Consider the following 19,861-nt stretch of genomic DNA (forward strand, 5'->3'; position numbering starts at 1 on the left):
TGAGCCACCGCGCCCGGCAATTTTTATATTTTTGGTAGAGATGGGGTTTCACCATGTTGGTTAGGCTGGTCTTGAACTCCTGACCTCAGGTGATCTGCCTGCCTCGGCCTCCCAAAGTGCTGGGATTACAGGTGTGAGCCATCGCGTCCAGCCTGCCTGACCCTTCCCTTCTCTACTGGCAAAACTCCTGCTCCTTTTTAAAGCCAAGCTCATGTCACCTCCTCTGTGAAGTCCTTGCTGACTCCCCAGGCAGTCAGTGTCTCTCTCATATGGGCTCCCCGGCCCCTGCTCCGCTCTCCATCACACCCTGACCACTCTGGGCAGTGACCCCCTCCCCACCCACTGACTATGGGCTCCTCAAAGGCAGGACCTGGGTCTGCCCCATCTCTCTGTCCCCAGCAATGCTGGGCATGAGTCAGCCTCAGAAGACATCTGCTAAATGGCTGCAAACCAGAGGAAATATCTCCAGCCTCAGGCTGGGTGGGACACCTGCCCTCTCCTCCCACCTCTGACTTCATACCACTCACCCTGCAGAGTCTTCAGTGCCCACTGTGACTTCACACAGTTGGCCTGTGACAGGCAATCAGGTCATCGTCCACGGCTACCAGGTGTTTCATGTCTACTGTGACTTCCAGGACCACAAGCCCTTTTGCGCCCACCATGTCTTCACCTAAGAGATCTTCAAAGCCCAGTATGTCCCCGGCACCCAGTGGATCCTCCATGCCCACTGCGGATCCCAAGCCTCCTGCCTCCTTGAAGTCCACCAAATCAGCAACGCCCAACAGCTCTTTAGTGCCCACCAAGCCAGCGACATCCCCCGACTTGGTCGTGAGCCCAAGCAGTTCCAAGTCCACCAAATCAACCAGTACAAAAAGAGCCCCTTCTAACCTGCCCAGCAGCAGGTCCCGAGTCCGCAGCAAGGCAAGAACACCCAGCAGGGTGAGCACCGACACCAGGACCAGCAAAGCCAGCAAAGCCAGCAAAGCCAGCAAGGCCAGCGGCGTGAGATGCCACCAGCGGAGGGGCACACACAGCCGGGGTAGGACACCTGGCAGAAGGGGAAGCCGAAGCTCCAAGAGGTCACCCAGTAGGGCCAGCACTCCTGGCAGGATAAGAACTCATGGTGCCAGACCAGGCATGGCCAGCAGGGTGAGAACTCCCACTTCACAGCAAAAACGGAGCCGGGGAAAGAGTTACGGCCGGCCTAGAACCAGCAACAGGGAAAGAAGTGACAGCCAGCCTAGAAATATGAGCAAGAAGAGTTACCGCCCACCAGGAGGCTCAGGTATGGGGAGGAGTTCTGAGCTGGCTGTAACTCCCAGTACAGCCAAGTGTCAAACCCTGACTGGAATTCCCTCCAAGGAGAAGAGTGACAGCCCATCTCCATCGTCATCAAGGATGGTGAAGAGCTACGGTCAGATAATCATCCCCAGTAGGGAAAAGAGTTACAGCCCCACTGAAACGTCCAGCAGGGTCAAGAGTTATAACCAGGCCAGTACCCACAGCAGGCCGCAAAGTCACAGTCAATCTAGAAGCCCCAGAAGGTCAAGAAGTGGCAGTCAGAAGAGGACGCACAGCAGGACGAGAAGTCACAGTTGGAAGAGAAACCACAGCAGGGCAAGAAGTCGTACCCGGAAGGGAATTCTGAGCCAGACGGGAAGACATAGCCAGTCTAGAACCCACAGCAAGGGGAAAAGTCAAAATCAACCTAGAACCCCCAGAAGAGGAAGAAGTCACAACTGGTCTAGAAACCCCAGCGAGGAAAGAAGTCATAGCCATTCTAGAAGCTTCAGCAAAGACAGAGATCGCAGAGGATCTAGCAGCCCCAGGAAGGAGAACGGTCACAGTCAATCTGGAAGCCCCAACAAGCAAAGAGATCGCAGCCGATCTAGAAGTCCCAAGAAGGAGAGAGATCGCAGCCGATCTAGAAGTCCCAACAAGGCGAGAGATCATAGCCGATCCAGAAGCCCCAGCAAGGAGAGAGATCACAGCCAACTTGGAAGCCCCAGCAAAGAGAGAGATCGCAGCCGATCTAGAAGCCCCAGCAAGGAGAGAGAGCGCAGACAATCTAGAAGCCCCAGCAAAGAGAGGGATCACAGACGATCTAGAAGCCCCAGCAAGGAGAAATATCACGGCCGACTTGGAAGCCTCAACAAGGAGAGAGATCACAGCCAATCTAGAAGCCCCAGCAAGGAGAAAGAGCACAGACAATCCAGAAGCCCCAGCAAAGAGAGAGATCACAGACGATGGAGAAGCCCCAGCAAGGAGAGAGAGCGCAGACAATCTAGAAGCCCCAGCGAGGAGAGAGATCACAGACGATGGAGAAGCCCCAGCAAGGAGAGAGAGCGCAGACAATCTGGAAGCCCCAGCAAAGAGAGAGATCACAGCCGATCTAGAAGCCCCAGTAGGCAGAGTGGTTACAGACAACCTAGAGCCTCCAGCAAGGAGAAAGCTCACAGCCGATCTAGAACCCCCAGCAAGGAAGGAAATCATAGCCAATCTAGAACCTCCAGCAAGGAGAGAGACCCCAGTCAATCTACAGTCCCCAGAAGTCCCGACTGGAAGAGATCCCCTACCAGGACAAGGAGTCTCAGTCAGAATAGAACCCCTAGCAAGACAAGCAGCCACTGCCCATCAACATTTCCCAGTGGAGGCCAAACCCTAAGCCAGGATGACAGTCAAGCCAACGCCACCACCTCTAAGGCCACCTTACCTGGGGAAAGGTCTTCGTCGTCTTCTTCCAAGCTGGCATAGCCCCCAGTCTCAGCTGGCTCACGGGTCTCTGTCATGGCCGGGAGAGGGGACAGGAGACAGGAGCAGAGCAGCAGCTGAGCAGCGTCCCTCCCCGGCCAGCTCTCCACAGCCACACCTCGGCCACAAGTTCTCTAATACAGGATGTTGGCAGGTAGAGAGGGATGCTGGATAGGGGGAAAGGAAAGGCCTGTGATGATTCAATAAATTTTTACATAGCACCCATCCCCACCCTAAGCCCAACTGTGTGCTCATTGCTGGGGTGGGGCACAGAGGACCCCAGCTGTGTCCCTGACTGTCTACAGGGAATTGACTACAAGCCCTGCCCCTCTCTAGGTCTTTTTTTTCAGTTAGGCAGAGTCTCGCTCTGTTGCCCAGGCTGGAGTGCAGTGGCGCGATCTCAGCTCACTACAACCTCCACCTCCCAGGCTCAAGCAATTCTCCTACCTCAGCTTCCCAAGTAGCTGCAACTACAGGCGTGTGTCCTCACGCCCAGCTAATTTTGTATTTCTAGTAGAGATGGGGTTTCACCATGTTGGCCAGGCTGGGCTTGAACTCCTGACCTCAGGTGATCCACACACCTCAACCTCGCAAAGTGCTGGGATTACAGGCGTGAGCCACAGCACCTGGCCCCCTCTCTAGGTCTTAATTTCCCCATGTGGGCAACAAGGCTGCCTTCTGGTTCTTATTCAGTGGGACAGGGAGAGGTGACACTCCAAATATTCAATAGTGGAGACTGGTGTGGGCACCAATCAGAACTGAGAGTGGAGCAGGGACGGATGCCAGGCATTAACCCTTTAGTTGCTGGACCATGGGGAGGTCTGGGGTTGGGGGAGTGTTATGGGGAAAAAACCCTCAAACTATGTTTTTCCTCTACTCTCACACTACCACCATAACAATCATCAACACAGAATTCTGTGACCAAATGTGTGGGGCTTTTTCCCCACACACTGCACAGCAGACACAGGCTAGGTGTCCCCTCCAATTCCATTCCAATGCTATCCACACGCCCAGCTAATTTTTCTATTTTTGGTAGAGACAGGGTTTCACCATGGTGCCCCAGAGCTCAAGCAATCCGCCCGCTTCAGCTCTCCAAAGTGCTGGGATTACAGGCGTGAGCCACCACACCCGACTTTTTAAAGAAAATAAGGCTGGGCGCGGTGGCCCACACCTGTAATCCCGGCACTTTGGGAGGCCGAGGCAGGCAGATCACCTGAGCTCAAGAGTTTGAGACCAGCCTGGGCAACATGGCAAACCTTGTCTCTACCAAAAAAAAAAAAAAAAAAATTACAAAAGTTAGCCAGAGTGGTGGCATATGCTTACAGTCCCAGTTACCTGAGAGGCTGAGGCAGGAGGATCACTTGAGCCTGGAAGGTCAAGGCTGCAGTGAGCCGTGACCTTGCCACTGCACTTAAGCCTGGATAACCCCTCTTATAAAAAAAAAAAAAAATTGCTGGAGCTGCTCACAGAACTCAAGGAAATGCTTATTTAGATTTTCTGGTTTATTATTGCAAAGAAGAAAGATGAAGAGATGTGTAGGGCAAGGTATAAGGGAAGGGGCAGGGAGCTTCACGCCCTCCCTGGGGTGCCACCCTACAGGAACCCTCATGTGGTCAGCTATGCGGAAGCTCTCCAAACCCAGTCCTCTTGGGTTTTTACAGAGGCTTTAAGACAGCAGCATTAGGTATGGAATTCTCTGAAAATGTCTTAAGACCAACAATCAGGAAGGTGGGGAAGATTAAGAGTCTTGCCCTGGGGCAGGAAATGGAGGGAAGGAGGAGGTCAGAGTTGAGACCTGCCCCAGGCCTAAGGTACACAACGTTATAACAAGAGACCACAAACAAAGGCTATAGGAGTTAGCAGCCAGGAACTGTGGATAAAAACCAACATATTTATACATATAATACCACAGGGAGGGTCCAAAGTGGCAGTTAGGGACAGGGAGTACTTGTGTAGCAGTGACACACCAACCCATCTGAAAGTATTTTAATATTTAAACAATTGGTATGGCTGTACTAGTTTGTGACTATCAGCCTTAGTTCTGTATCCATTGGCAAGATAGTGTCTAGGTTTGCCACGCTCTAGCTGTGTAGCACCAAGCGAAGAACTTAACTTCTCCAGCCTGTTTCCTTCTCTGTAAGAAAGCGGCTTCCAGGCCTTAACTCACGTACTCCCCATAACTAGGTTGGAATTACCTCCTTTGTACAGATGAGAAAACAGACACAGAGGTGGTAAGTGAATAGCCCAAGGTCACCATCTGGTAAGTGGATGAACTAGGATTGGAAGCCACACCTCTCATAAAATGATTTCTCAGCTCAAAAGGTTTTTCTGAAGGTTCAGTAGGCTCACTGATAGAAATTGCTGGTGTGTGGCCGGTATTCCATCAAGAGTGGTCATTACTACTCCCACCCCCACCCCTCTGTAAACTCCAGACATTCCCGACCTCTCACCTCTCCCTGTGCACACAAGGCCTTTTCCCCTCTGTGCGTCTTAGTACACCCACTGTTGCTGTCAAGAAAGTCCTCCTCCTCCTCCTTTTGTTTTCTGGAGATGGAGTCTCACTTTTTTGCCCAGGCTGGAGTACAGTAGCGCGATCTCACTGCAACCTCCCCCCTGCCTCAGCCTCCCTAGTAGCTAGGATTACAGGCAGCCATCACCACGCCCTGCTTTTTTTTTTTTTGGAGGTGGACTCTCACTCTTGTCGCCCGGGCTGGAGTGCGGTGGCGCAAGCTCCGCCTCCTGGCTTCAGGCCATTCTGCTGCCTCAGCCTTCTGAGTAGCTGCGGCGGCTATTTTTTGTATTTTTAGCATAGACGGGGTTTCACCGTGTTAGCCAGGATGGTCTCGATCTCCTGACCTCATGAGCCGCCCGCCTCGGCCTCCCAAAGTACTGGGATTACAGGCGTGAGCCACCGTGCCCAGCCTACTTATTTATATTTTTTAAGAGACAGGGTCTCGCTCAGTTGCCCAGGCTGGACTGCAGTAGGGTGGTCTGTAGGAAAGGGGCTTCCAGGTCTTAACTCATGTAATTCCCATAACCAGGTTGGAAGGTTAGCTCACTGTAACCTCAAACTCCTATGCTCATGGTACCCTACTCACCCCTAGCAGAGGAGCTGGGACTACACGTGTGCGCCACCACGCCAGGCTTAATTTTTACTTATTTTGTAGAGAAGGGGGTCTCGCTATGTTGCCCAGGCTCGTCTTGAACTCCTGGTCTCAAGTGATCCTCCTGCCTCAGCCTCCCAAAGCGTTAGTATCACAGGCATAAGCCACCGCAACTGGCCTATATTAAACAGTTATTTAATATAGCTATGTTCCATGTGATATTTGAAACATACTTTTCTAAAAGGTTGTATCTTTTGGATATAATTGTTTATCTGAAATTCAAATTTAACTAGACATTGTATATTTTATATGGCAACCATACACCTGGGGCAATCAAGACCGTCCCATGAAGTTACCAGAAGACAATGCCTATCAGCCTACACTTTTCCAAGCCCACATAACACAAGGCCCCTTCCTGAGTATTCCAGACGTCAGGTAGGGCCATCCCTTGGTTCACAAGCCCACTCCTACCACGCCTATGGCAGCCAAACTGAAAGGCAAACACAGTGCTGGAGACCCCACAATGCCCTGGGTCTGTAGCAGCCAATTCCCAAGATGCCCCGCGTGAACACAATAGGCACCCGTTCCAATGCTCGAGCAATGAGACGAGGGCAAAACCTTCCACTACGGGACAATAAGGGCCAGTTCCCACAATTCCTTGTGGCAGTTTTTCCCAGGATGCCTTGGGCCTATAGCGACCACTTTCCCGGACTCCCTGTGTGGAAGCGCTCCAAGCCTCCAAGACAGTCAGTGGCAGGTGTGGGATAAAAGGAACCGGTCTCGACGAGGATCTGGGACACTCTTTCCCAGGATGCACCAGGCCTACAACGACTAGCGGACCGACTCCCACAGCGCTTCAAGGCGGAGCGCTCGGTTCTCCCAGGATGCCCCAGGGCGGCACAACCGCGTAGGGGGAGAAAAGGAAGCCCTCGGGTCACCATGGCCCCAGACCGCCGGCTCCCCGGCGGCGGGAGTCGTCGTTCCCATCATGCAGCGGGGCCGTAGCGCCCGCTTCCCGGCATGCCCCGCGCACCCCTGCCCGGGACACTCACCGGCGCCGGCGGCCCCCGCTCCGGCTCTGCGGCGGCAGCTGCACGCCCAGCCTCTGCGCCTGCGTCGCAAGCAGGGTAGGAGAGCGCGCAGGGGGCGTGAAGAGCCTAGGGCGCTTGCGCGGTGAGACGGACTAGTCCTGTAGCTCTGTGTGAAGAGGGGCTATGAGCGTCGGGCCGTCGACGAGACCCGCGCGGGGGGCGCCGTGCTTTGCCCCTCGCTGCCTGGGTTTACTTGGTACAGTCCGCGGCCCGAAGGAACAACAAGCTGAAGGGTTCGCGCGTGCGTGTGGGGGGCAGGAACGCTACTTATAAAAATGGGATGCGCTGGGGGTGGAGGGCGCTAGTTTGGACTGGATCCTGGGCCCGAGGCCTGCTTATTTGCATAATCCTAGCGCGGGACAATGAAAGGCCTCCAGAACTGGAAGGAGTGATTTGCATATTCCCCGAGGAGGCCTTACTCCTGAGCGCAGTGATTAGCATATGGCGGGGCAACCTGAGCAAAGCGCATGCGCCCAGGGACTGCGGACTAACGCGAAGTGGGTAACCTTGCTTTCGCTGGGGATCAGTTTGCATCCTGAGAGGGGCACGAGGGTCAGGACCCCTCCCAGCCAGGATAAATGTTTATTGATCTCCTAGGCGTCAGACCCTATGCTGGCAGATTCTATGGTTTCTGCAGTGAACCATACTCCTGTACTCACGGCGCCCCAGTCGAAGGAGATACACACCTAATTAGACAACTACTACCCAGAAGGTCAGACCTGGAGTGAGGAACACAGGGGACTATGGGAGCCTAAGAGGCGCCTGTCCCGGCCTATGGTTCTAGAAAGGCTTCCAGGAGGTGGTGATCCTTAAGCCAAGTACGAATAGGAGCCAGCTAGAATGGGAATGGATCTGGCAGAGTGAACAAGCGCCAAGGCCCAGAGGCCAAAAAAAAAAAAAAAAAAAGCGCATGGTTTGATTGAGGAAGCAAGAGCAGCATAGTATGCCTAGAACCGAACTGGAGAGGGGAAATGGTCTTATAGACCATGTTAGAGTTGATCTATGACTACATTCCAGTCTTCCTGGAAGTGTCACATTCCGGCTTAAACTCCCCAAAGGAATCCCATTAGGAAAAAAAGTCCAAAAATCTTTATCATGGCCTCAGGGCTATACAGCTGGTCTGGCCGTGCTTATCTTTCTGACCCCACCTACTTCCTCCTCCCTCCACTCCTGTCCAGCTCCACCTTATGCCAAACTCTCTCTGCCATCTCGGGCCTTTGCTCTTGCCGTTCCCTCCACCTGAAAATGCTTTTCCCTCTGACCTTTGAATACCTGCTCTTGTGCTCACCATTCATATCTTGGTACAGATGTCAATTTGAGAGGCTTTTCCTGATCTCTCCATAATAGCGCTTACACATATGACTGGAGTTACGGATAAATTGGGATTGGCCATGAGTTCGTGGTGGTTGTAACTGGCATGAAGAGTACATGGGGCTGGGCGCGGTGGCTCATGCCCGTAATCCCAACACTTTGGGAGGCCAAGGCGGGTGGATCACCTGAGGTCAGGAGCTTGAGACCAGTCTGGGCAACATGGTGAAACCTGCCTCTATTAAAAGTACAAAAATTAGCCAGAGGTGATGGGGGGTTGCCTGTAATCCCTGCTACTTGGGAGGCTGAGGCATGAGGATCACTTGAACCCTGGAGGCAGAGTCGAGATTGAGCCACTGCACTCCAGCCTGGGCCACCCAGCGAGACTCATCTCAAAAAAAAAAAAAAAAAGTCTGGGTGTGGTGGCTCACGCCTGTAATCCCAGCACTTTGGGAGGCTGGGGCGGGCGGGTCACGAGGTCAGGAGATTGAGACCATCCTGGCTAACAAGGTGAAAACCCATCTCTATTAAACATACAAAAAAAAAGAAAATTAGTCGGGTATGGTGGTGGCAGGCACCTGCCGTCCCAGCTATTTGGGAGGCTGAGGCAGGAGAATGGCGTGAACGCGGGAGGCAGAGCTTGCAGTGAGCCGAGATCTCGCCACTGCACTCCAGCCTGGGCGACAGAGTGAGACTTCATCTCACACACAAAAAAAAGTACATGGGACTTTATTGCCCCATCTACTCCTGTGGGTTTGAAGTTTTCCATAATGACAATGGCATACCACATTACCATACTCTGCATGTATATTAATAGTTCCTATCACAATCTGAACTTTCTTTGCTTCCTTGTTTTAAGTGTTTTCCTCATGAAAGCTTCATGAGGGTAAGAATGCAGTCGCCCTTTTTCATTTTGGGTTCTCAGTGCTTAGAGCAGGATCAGACTTCAGATTAGTGCAGAGCTGTCTTTAACACCTAACATTTGCCTGTTTTATTCACCATGGACTCTGGAACTTTGAGCAGCACCTGGCACGTCGTAAGAGGTTATTTTTTAAAGTTAGAATAATACATCTAAAAGGTACATGAATGAATGAGAGGCCTGGGATGCCAGACTAAAGAGCTTTGACTTGGTCTAGAGGTGATAGGGAGCTAGGCAAAGGTTTTGAGAGCTTAACTTTAATTCAAAGTTCCCTTGGAGACTAATGTCTGGGGTATGGGGAAGCCAGGGTAAGGGTCCGGGCCATGGAATGGGGTAGCTCAGTTGCTATCAAAAAGACAAGACTCCATGACTATTTGGCTGAAGAAGTGGCCAAACCCAGGTTTCTTGGGAGGTCGAGATACCCTCAATGAGGTCAGGACCTTCTCCTGGCCTATACTGTCCACCAGCAACCATCACACTCCCCCCTCCCCTCTCCCTTAGTTCTCCTCCCAATGGTACAACCCTTGACAGCAGGACAGACACACGGCCACCCCAAACACTTGTTCTCTCCTCAGTTTAATGGTGGTTAGTGAGATTGCCAAACCCCCTCCCCATTCCCCTCCCCGCCCCGTACAAAATGTGTGTGTGGTTTTTTGTTTTTTTGTTTTTTGTTTTTTTAACAAGAAAAAGGGGGCAAAAGCCAGGAATGGGGAGAGGGGGGTGCAATCTGATATTTTTCATACAGACTTTTGATTTTTTAATATATTATATATAAAACCATAAAGACCACGAATCCTCCCCAAACTCCTTTCCCCCTCCCCGGGGGGCCTGGAGGAGAGATGGGGAAGGCCCCCCCAGGAGTGGGTGGACAGAGAGACAAATATGGATGGGACAGACGTTGGGGGAGAAGGTAGAGAGAAGGGGAGCCCAGGAACCTGGGGAAGGGGGATTGGAGAAAAGGGTTGGGGCTGTCTCCCTCACCGCCCCCATCAAAGTTATGACACAAAGACACAGAATCCCTATTTCCACGCCCTCCCCCCACCCATCCCCCCACCGTGCAAACATGGCTTTGCAGAGAGGTGCCCAGAGCTCTGTGGAACTCTTACAATGGCTGGCATGGGGTCTAGGACCCCCAAAGAAATCTGTGTTCCCCTTCCCTGCCCACCCCACCCTTCCCAGAAACTGACCCCCTCCCCACAAGACCTGGTTTTGTAGCCTAGGGGCCCTGGCCTTCCCCCAGTTATCTTCCCCCAACCCAATCCCTACTGCCCTCCCTGGACTTGGGGGATCTGGACCTTTGGCCCCTGCCCTCTGGGGGACCCAGACCTCTGGGCCCTCACTTCTGGCCCTTGCAGAGACCAGGCATCCAACACCCCCATCCCTGCCCAAGCGTCTGAGGTGTTAGTGGTGGGGGGAGAAGCCCACCATCCCAGACTCTGGTAAATGTCTTTGCTGGTTCCTTGCAGCTGGCAGTGGGGGGGACCCCAGCCCAGGCCTAGGCCTGGGGTGGGGATAGGGTCAGATGAAGAATTCCTCTTTCCTCTTGTGTCCGTCGCTGCCGTTGAGGAAGGCTTCTCTTGCTTCTCCCTGTTCATCCAAGCCACTGGCTTCGTGGGTCAGATAGGAACCTGAGGGGGTGACAGACCCCCAGGGCAGGGAGGACATATTTGTGGACCCAGGAGTTGGACAGAAATATAGGGGAAGAGGGAGACAGACAAGGCAGATGCCAGACGAAGGAAGAGGGAGAAACCGAACCGAACACACAGGGAGAGGCAGAGAAAGAGGTAACAGCAGAATTAGGAAGACTCCAAAAGCTCACCAAAAGTGCCACCCTTATCCCTTCTGTTGGAGGTATTTCCTTGCTCTGCTCCCAGCGAATTCAGCAATTAGGAAAATAAATTGCTTTATTCAAATCCATGCTCTTTTTTTTTCCCCCTACTTTTTTGTATTTTTAGTAGAAAAGGGGCTTCGCCATGGTGCCCAGGCTGGTCTCGAACTCCTGGCCTCTCAAGTGCTTTACCCACCTTGGCCTCCCAAAGTGCTGGGATTACAAGCGTGAGCCACCGCGCCCACCCACAAATCTATGCTTTTAATTCAGCTTCTAAATTCTACCCCTTTTCGGAGTATTGTGCCGAAAGCCCCTCTCCCTTTGTCATCTTGGCCCCAGGTGCAGGGGGATTTGGAATCCAGCGCCTAGGCTCCGCCCTCTCGTTACCCTGGCCCTAGGCCCCGCCTCTTTCCGAGCCCCACAACCAACCAACCGGAGTCCAGGCCCCGCCCCACTCACCCTTCTGCCGTACCGAGCACCAGACCATGCCCACTAGCACACATATGATCAGAAACACCAGCAGCGCCAGGATGCCGCCCACAATGGCATAGGGAACCGACGTCTGAGCCTCTACCACCGCACCAGGGTCTGCCAGAGGGACAGGGCACAGGGCAAGGTAATCAGAGGACGGTCCCAGTCTGGCCCTATCGCTGCCAAACTTTTAAGCCATTCTGCACACGTCTAACCGCGCCCTTTTATGTGCCACACCCCTCAAAAATTACTGCCACCTTGTAGTCTCTTTACAGATGCTTGTTGGTTTGTACACTGCTCTACCCCTCCCCTGAGTCATGCTGCATTTTCCTTTTCTTTTTCTTGTTTTCTTTTGCAGAGACGGGGGTCTCGCTATGTGGCCCAGACTGGTCTTAAACTCCTGGCCTCAAGCGATCCTCCGGCCTAGGCCTCCCAAAGTACTGGGATTAGAGGCGTGAGCGACCGCACCCGGCCATCCCTTTTCTTTTGACTCAAGTTTCTCCCTCCACTAAGAAACAGAGTCCAAGAAACAGGTCCAAGTCCCTTCCCACCTTGTCTAAAACGTTCCAAGTATTTAAAGTGCTGGGTTTCCAACTACTTCCAAATTTTCTGCCCCACCGTCATAGAGCTAAACACAGAACAGCTGTGTGCTAGAGCCCATTCCAACCACTTTACATATTTAGCTCACATCATCTTCACAACAACCTTGTTATATAGGTGCTATTGTTTATTTCCACTTTCCTGATGGGTTAACTGAGGCGCAGACAGGTTCGGTTATCTGCAATAGAATGCAGCCAACCCGAATTTGAGCCCCGCGGGCCAGTCTGGTCCCAAAACGACAAGAACTCTGTTGGCTGCCGAACCCCAGAGTTACGTGGCCTCTTTGCCCAAGCCCAGCCCCCGCCACCTGGCGCCCCGCGCCCCTCCCCCCCAGCCCTGCCCGCAGCCCTGCCCTCACCGTAGACCACGAGTACGTAGAGCGCCCTCGCATGGCCGTGCTTATTGGACGCCTCACAAGTGTAGGTGCCGTTATCCGCGGATACCAGGCCGGGAAGCGTGAGCGTCTCTCCCACGGCCTCCGCCCTCTCCGGCAAAGACTCATTCCCGCGGTTCCAGCGGATCTGGTTTGGCCTGGGTGGGGATAAAGTATAGTGAAAGTTAGGAACCCAGGTGCCAGCACCCAATTCTGACTTGTCAAGAATATAGACATGCAACTGTCATCCCGCAGGGATCTCCAAATAAGAGACTTCCTGCTATCTCTTTACTTTATGGAAAACCAACAGTCCTGGGCCTACTTCCACCCATCACCGAGGTCTCAGGAATTCTAGCCCAGGCTGATCATGGTGGCTCATGCCTGTAATCCCAGTACTTTAGGAGGCTGAGATGGGAGGATTGCTTAGGGCCAGCAGTTCCAGACCAGTCTGGGCAACATAGGGAGACCCCGTCACTACAATTAATAATAATAATAATAATAATAATAATTAGCTCTCCCACGCCATTCCATCCTCAGCAACCAGGAGTCCGAGGCTGCACAGCTTCAGTACTGGGGAGTCCGAGCCTCCAGATTCCTCCTCCCTCAGGATCCAGGAGTCCAGGTCCCCAGCTCTCTCCTCCTTAGGACCCAGGAGTTCAAGTCCCTGGTCCCTGTTCTTCCAGGTCCCCAGCGCTCACCTGGGGTTTCCCGTGACAGCACACGTCAACACCAGCGTGTCTCCCTCCCTCACCACAGCTTGGGAGGCATGAATCCGGGCCGTGGGGGAGTCTGCAAGGCAAAAGTAAGAAGGGAGAATAGTTTCCAAGCCATCACGCGGGACAAGGGGGACCCTCCCGGGTTGCGGGTGGCTGGCGTTGGGATCCCTTGGGTCCCGGCCCGCGGGGCACTTACACTGCACATCCAGCACGTACTGCGTCTGCTTGCTGTGTCCGGAGGGCAGCGCCTGGTTCTGCGCCTCGCAGATGATGATACCACCGTCGTCCTTACGGTCCACACGAAACCGCACTGTGCTTGCCACGCTCCAGACCTTGCCATTTTCCTGGCTGCTGCTCACTCCTGCCACACCCCGGCCAGACACTGTCAGGCTGCGATTTCGGCTTCATCCACCCACCCAAGCCAACCCAAAGCAGGCTATTTGCCAAGCTCCACCCCTTACCCACAGGCCCCGCCTCTTGTCCTCCAAGCTACGCCCCTCCCCTAACCAAGGCCACGTGCCTCCTCCCAAAGCTCTTCCCTCTTTCACGCTCATGCTTTCTCGTCTATCAATCCATTTAATTGCTATATATATAAACACAAATCTATATATATACTTAGAGACGGGGTCTCACAATGCTGGCCAGGTTGAACTCCTGACCTCAAGCAATCCTCCCATCTCAGCCTCCCAAAGTGCTAGAACTACAGGCGTGAGCCACTGCGCTTGACATCGACCGCTACATACTGAATGTCCAGTGTCTGTGAAAACCTGTGGCTCCTCTCCACATATAACCACATATAACCTCTCCTAAGTCCCACCTCCTCCCCACCCCTCATCAGCACTTGGCCCAGGTTACCTTTCAGCTCCTTGCGGTCGCGGTACCAACGCAAGGTGGCGGCCGGACGGGACCGCGGAACGAGGCAGCTGAGCTCCACCTCGCCGCCCTCTACCGCCTGCTCCCGGACCTCCACCACGGGATTCTCTGGGGCCACTGCCGCAGGAAGAAGGGAAGTAAGGGGTTAAAAAAGGCACGAACGTGGGTTCAAAGCAATCAAGCTGCCGTTTCCCAGTGACCAGAGGGAACCAGGGTCCCAGGTGGCAGGGGTCAAAGGGGAGAGGTCAGGAGCCAGATGCCCATCCCGGATGTTAAAAATAGTCATGGTCTGAAAGTCTCAGGAGAAGAGAGAAGCAGAGAAGAAAGGAGGAGAGGATGCACCCGACAAGGGGGAGGGCGTTACCTAGTACCGTGAGCGTGGCAATCTGGTGGTGGGTGTCTTCTGTGTAGAGCTGGCAGAAATAGCCCCCCTCATCCTCCAGGCGGGCATCTGAGAGCCGGATCCGCACCCGGCGTGGGGAGAACTCCTCAAGCTGGAAACGCTCATCCTTCAAGGCTAGAGAGAGTGAGGGGGAAGGTGTGAATTTCGGGAGTCCTGGCCTCACAAGTCCCACCCATCCAACAAGAGCTTAGAGTCCAGCCCTCTGCCTCATTTCTCCAGCCATACCTATGAGTCTGAGGTGTCCAACTATTTACTCCCTTGAGAACCCAGCGTTAGTCAAGTCCTCCTGCCTGCAGGACCAGCAGTCCAGGCCCCCAGCCCTTTCTTCTCTGAGACCCAGGAGACCAAACTCTCGGGTGTGTCCTCTTTCAGGACATGGGAGTCTGGGCCCCAGTCCTCTCTTCCTTTAAGACTCAGGAGTCTGGTCCCCAGCACTCACCACGGGTGCCATTGAAGAACAGCGTCTGCCGGGCTGGGTTCTGGATGACAACTATGGACCCATCATACTGGTGCAGACGGCAGGTGATCTCAGCCACCCCGCCCTCAGCCACTGTCACGTTCTCTGTCTGTACTTCCTGTCCTGCCCCTGGACGATTAGACAAAAAGACAGGATAGCAGACTCACTGAAAGCTGCATTTCAATTTTTTCTTTCTCCCTCTTCCCCACCCAAACCTCCAATTCCTCTCTTTCCCCTCATTCATTTCATTGTACTGAACATTTCCTGCAGGCTAGAGTCCAGGACAGGGAGGAAATCTGCTCCCTACTCTAAAAGAGCTGCAGTCAAGATTTAGTAAAATATGCTCTAATGAGGGCAGCACAGGGCACATTAGGAGCCCAGAGCAAGGGGAGACTATTATAGAATTGCCTAGAGAGATGGGTAGCCAGAGAGGGCTCTGCAAGCAAGCTCCATTGGATCTGGATCTTAAAGAGTAAGCAGGAGGCTGGGCGCGGTGGCTCACGCCTGTAATCCCAGCACTTTGGGAGGCCGAGGCGGGCGGATCACAAGGTCAAGAGATAGAGACCATCCTGGCCAACATGGTGAAACCCCGTCTCTACTAAAAATACAAACAAACAAACAAAAAAGTAGCTGGTTGTGGTGGCATGCACCTGTAGTCCCAGCTACTCAGGAGGCTGAGGCAGGGGAATTGTTTGAACCGGGGAGGCGGAAGTTGCAGTGAGCCGAGATTGAGCCACCGCGCCACTGCACTCCAGTCTGGGCGACAGAGCAAGACTCTGTCTCAAAAAAAAAAAAAAAAAAAGAGTAAGCAGGAGTTCACAAGGTGTGGGAGACTGCTGTGTGTTCACCAAGCCTCATCTTTCACACCTGGGCACGTATTGTAGCCCGTTTGCAAAGATGGCTGTAATATTCTCCTGTTCCTGGACGTGCCCTTTGCAAATTGATTTTGCCATTCCTCCCATTGAGAAAGCACTCTGTCCCCCTACTAGTCTGGGTAAAACTTGCGAGTTGCTTTGACCAATAAAATTTGCCAGAAGTGATATTGAGCTTAGGCCTGAAGAGGCCTTGTAACTTCCACTCCTGCCCTAAGACTGTTACATGAAAATACCCAGACTAGTGTCTTTGCAGATGAACGATCACAGTGAAAGAGAAGCCCAGCCAGCAGCCAGCACCAACGGCCAGCTGTGTGAGTGAGGCCATCCTGGATCATCCAGCCCCAGCTGCCCCACCAGATGACAGCAGCCATACAAGTGACCCCAGTTGAGACCAATAAAAGATCTGCCCATCTGATACAGCCCAAACTGCTGAACCCCAGAATCATGAACAAATAAGGTGGTGGTTGTTTTAAACTCCTAAGTTGTGGGTGATCTGTTCTCTGCTAAAGTTAACTGATACAATACAGAATTAGGCTATACTTCCCAGCATCCTTTATAGTTAGGTGGGGCCATGTGACCAATTCTGGCCAATGGGATGTAGGTGGAAGAGAAACACCTCTTGCAGCCTGACCCATCTCCCTCATAATCCTTCACACTGACTGAACAGAGACGACTCCAGGGAGCCTAGAGGAGGGCAGGATCACAAGCCGGAAGGAACCTGGGTCTCTGACTGACTGTCCCCCATGACCTGCCTGTATAGGACTGTGATATGAGCAAGAAATATACCTTTTTGTTAAGTCATTGAGATTTCAGGGGTGTCTGTTACAGCGTTTAACCTACCCTGATTAATCCATCAGAAAAACAAGGTGGGGAATTAGAAAGGGGATGTTTCTAGCACCATCAGAGGAAAGAATTTAGGAAAACTGAAAGCCAAGACTAATCATCAGCATCACTATCATCATCTGTTGTCTTCAAAATAACAGTAACCCCCATAGCTAACAATTATTAGGTACTTGCAATGTTAGTCCCTGTGCTAAGGGCATTACCCATATAACTTACATTTAATCTTCACAATCCCTGTGTAAGGTAGGCATTAATAATAATAATAATAATAATATTGCTCTGTTTCCCAGGTTGGAGTGCAGTCGTGCGATCTCGGCTCACTGCAACTTCCACCTCCCGGGTTCAAGCGATCCTTCAGCCTCAGCCTCCCAAGTAGCTGGAATTACAGGCATGCACCACCAAGCTGGGCTAATTTTTGTTTTTAGTAGAGACAGAGTTTAGCCATATTGGCCAGGCTGGTCTCGAACTCCTGGCCTCAAGTGATCTGCCTGGCTCAGCCTCCCAAAGTCCTGGGATCACAGGTGCGAGCCACTGCGCCAGCCAATTATTATTATTATTTTTAATTTGAGACAAGGTCAGGCTAGAGTGCAGTGGCACGCTCTCAGCTCACTGCAATGTCTGCCTCCCAGGCTCAAGTGATCCCACCTCAGCCTCCCCAGTAGCTGGAACTACAGGTGCACGCCATCACACCTGGCTAATTTTTGTATTTTTTTAGAGACGGACTTTCGCAGTGTTGCCCAGGCTGGTCTCGAACTCGCAAACTCAAGTGAACTGCCTGCTTCAGCCTCCCAAAGTGCTGGGATTACAGGCATGAGCCACTGTGCTCGGCCTATCCCCATTTTCCTGCATCCCCTTTTTTTGTTTTTTTTTTGAGACGTTGTCTTGCTCTGTCGCCCAGGCTAGAGTGCAGTGGCGCAATCTTGGCTCACTGCAACCTCCACCTCTCAGGTTCAAGTGATTCTCCTGCCTCAGCCTCCCAAGTAGCTGGGATTACAGGTACCCACTACTGCACCTGGCTAATTTTTGTATTTTTAGTAGAGATGGGGTTTCATCATCTTGGCCAGGCTGGTCTGGAACTCCTGACCTCGTGATCCTCCTCGGCCTCCCAAAGTGCTGGGATTACAGGCTTGAGCCACTGCGTCCTGCTCCCATTCCCATTTTATAGGTGAGAAAATTGGCCCACAGAGATGAAATGACTTGCCCAAGTTCACAGCCAAGAGTGGCAGCGCCAAAATCTGCGTCCAAATCTCTGATTCTGTATCCTGCATCCGTATATCCACTCCCGGCTGTCTGGACTAGGTGTCCGTCATTGGCAGGGGGTTGTGAGATCCACTTGTGATGGGCCTCAAATGCCAACCTAGGAGATTGACTTTCATCCTAAGGGCCGGTGAAGGTTTTGAAGCAGGAAAATGCCATGATGAAATCTGGCTGTTTGTCTTTAAGTGCTGGATAACTATCCATGTCTTTTATATTCAGGTTCAGGGTTGCATTCATTCAGGAGTATATCCTGAGTATCACATAGGTTTTCAGGGGCTGAGTAGTCAGAGATGAGTTAGATGGGGTCCCTGCCCTTTAAGACTTTGGGAAGGTAGAAACCAATCACTGTAATCAGAAGTGTTACGTTCTCTGTAAGAGGATAGGTAACCTAATTTGGGAGTTGAGGGGTAGAAAAGATTATTTCTGGGGGAGGGAGACAGAGACTTCTGGCTTCCTATTCTGACATCCATTTTTCCCTTTCTCCTCAGTAAAAGAAAAGAACACTGGTTGTATTTTATGGTTGCACTACGTCCAGCAGAAAAAGACATTTCTCAGTCTCCTTGCACCAAGATAAAACCATCTGATAAAATTTTGTCCAGTTGGATACAGGCCAAAATTTTGCATGACAATTTTGGGAGGACTTCCTGAAACAGGTGGATAAACCCTTTTTTCTACTGAGTCACCTTTGTGCCGCCCGGAACTAGCAGTGTGATGCACGGAATTTAGGCAGCCATATTGAACCATGAGGACAAGGGCAGTGGGAATGGCGGAACCAAGAGCTAGAAGGGTGCCTGAGTCTCTGGCGAAGATGTGGAGCTGCTGTAACAGCCCTGGACTCCTACTTCTGGACTTCTTTGATGTTTGAGTGTAACACTTTGGGTATTTTTATTTTTAAAATTTATTTTAGAGATGAGGTCTCACTATGTTGCCCAGGCTGGACTCAAACTCTTATGCTCAAGCAGGCCTCCTGCCTCAGTTTCCTGAATAGCTGAAGCTATAGCACTTTGGGTATTTGAGCTACTATTTGAGGTTTATTTAGCACCTCCTGGAATATCAAGCTTAACGTGTCCAATCCTTGCCCCAGATATTTTCCTCCCCAGATTTTCTCAATCTCAATAAATGTCACCACCATTCACCTGGTTGCTCAGGTCAAACACCTAGAAATCATTCAAGTTCTCTCCCTTTCCCTCATCCCCAATATCCATTCCATCAGCAATATCTGTCCATTCTACCTCCAAGACATATCCCAGATCTCATCACCTTTGTCTGCCTCTCCTACCCTCACTCTCATCCAGCATCATCCATCCCTCACTTGGACTCTGCAAGAGGCTACTCGTGGGTCTCTCTGCATCCCTGTCTGCCTCCTCCAAGGCCATTCTCCACCCAGTGGCCGGATGGATTTTTCAAAGAGGTAAATCAGATCAATTCATCTCTCTGCTTAAAACCCTCCAAGGGCTGCCCATAACATGTAGAGTAAAATAGAGACCCCTTCCCGGGGACTTCAAGGTGCTTATGGCCTGGCCCCTCTCTGACTTCACTTCACTCTGGGCTCGCTAGCCTTGCTGTCCCTCAAACATGCTGAGCTCGTTCCCCTAACAGGGCCTTTTCCCTTTTCTTCCTTCTGCCTAGAATATTCTTCTCCCCACCTCCCAACCCCCATCTTCCCAGGGCTGACTCCTGTTCCCATTTGGGTCTCAAATCATATCAGTACCTTCTCAGAGAGGCCTTCCCTCTCTGCTCATCCCTTCACCTTTAGAACACTCTCTTTTCTTTTAAGAGACAAAGTCAGCCTGGTGCAGTGGCTCATGCCTGTAATCCCAGCACTTTGGGAGGCCAAGGCGGGCACATCACCTGAGATCAGGTGTTCAAGACCAGCCTGGCCAACATGGCAAAACCCCACCTCTACTAAAAAATACAAAAATTAGCCAGGCATGGTGGTGCACACCTGTAGCCCTGGCTACTCAGGAGGCTGAGGCAGAACTGCTTGAACCC

The 19,861-nt window shown here is 52.2% G+C and overlaps 3 protein-coding genes across 4 annotated transcripts in view; 1 reads left to right on the forward strand and 2 right to left on the reverse strand.

Moving 5' to 3' along the window:
- SRRM5 (serine/arginine repetitive matrix 5) overlaps positions 1-2,982 on the forward strand; it is a 19,041-nt gene extending 16,059 nt beyond the window's left edge. The window contains exon 3 of the mRNA XM_011997702.1: positions 566-2,982. Coding sequence (XP_011853092.1) covers positions 616-2,754 — 2,139 coding nt within the window. The 5' untranslated portion in view covers positions 566-615 and the 3' untranslated portion in view covers positions 2,755-2,982. The remainder of the gene's footprint in view (positions 1-565) is intronic.
- The window catches only part of ZNF428 (zinc finger protein 428), a 12,765-nt gene extending 4,735 nt beyond the window's left edge, over positions 1-8,030 (reverse strand). The window contains exons 1-2 of one of the 2 annotated variants that reach the window (XM_011997701.1): positions 6,912-8,030; positions 2,714-2,918 (exon numbers count right to left, since the gene is read on the reverse strand). In XM_011997701.1, coding sequence (XP_011853091.1) covers positions 2,714-2,789 — 76 coding nt within the window. In that variant the 5' untranslated portion in view covers positions 2,790-2,918; positions 6,912-8,030. Of the gene's footprint in view, positions 1-2,713; positions 2,919-6,907 lie in introns of both variants that reach the window. The other variant, XM_011997700.1, reaches the window with a different exon arrangement.
- A 1,702-nt stretch (positions 8,031-9,732) lies between these two features.
- Positions 9,733-19,861, reverse strand: part of CADM4 (cell adhesion molecule 4) — a 12,609-nt gene continuing 2,480 nt past the window's right edge. Inside the window, exons 2-9 of the mRNA XM_011997778.1 lie at positions 14,877-15,023; positions 14,399-14,551; positions 14,017-14,151; positions 13,358-13,522; positions 13,144-13,234; positions 12,431-12,603; positions 11,461-11,589; positions 9,733-10,801 (exon numbers count right to left, since the gene is read on the reverse strand). Of these exons, the coding sequence (XP_011853168.1) occupies positions 10,692-10,801; positions 11,461-11,589; positions 12,431-12,603; positions 13,144-13,234; positions 13,358-13,522; positions 14,017-14,151; positions 14,399-14,551; positions 14,877-15,023 (1,103 nt within the window). The 3' untranslated portion in view covers positions 9,733-10,691. The remainder of the gene's footprint in view (positions 10,802-11,460; positions 11,590-12,430; positions 12,604-13,143; positions 13,235-13,357; positions 13,523-14,016; positions 14,152-14,398; positions 14,552-14,876; positions 15,024-19,861) is intronic.

The sequence above is a fragment of the Mandrillus leucophaeus genome, unplaced genomic scaffold (genome assembly GCF_000951045.1).
Source record: "Mandrillus leucophaeus isolate KB7577 unplaced genomic scaffold, Mleu.le_1.0 Scaffold546, whole genome shotgun sequence".
Classification (NCBI taxonomy): Eukaryota; Metazoa; Chordata; class Mammalia; order Primates; family Cercopithecidae; genus Mandrillus; species Mandrillus leucophaeus.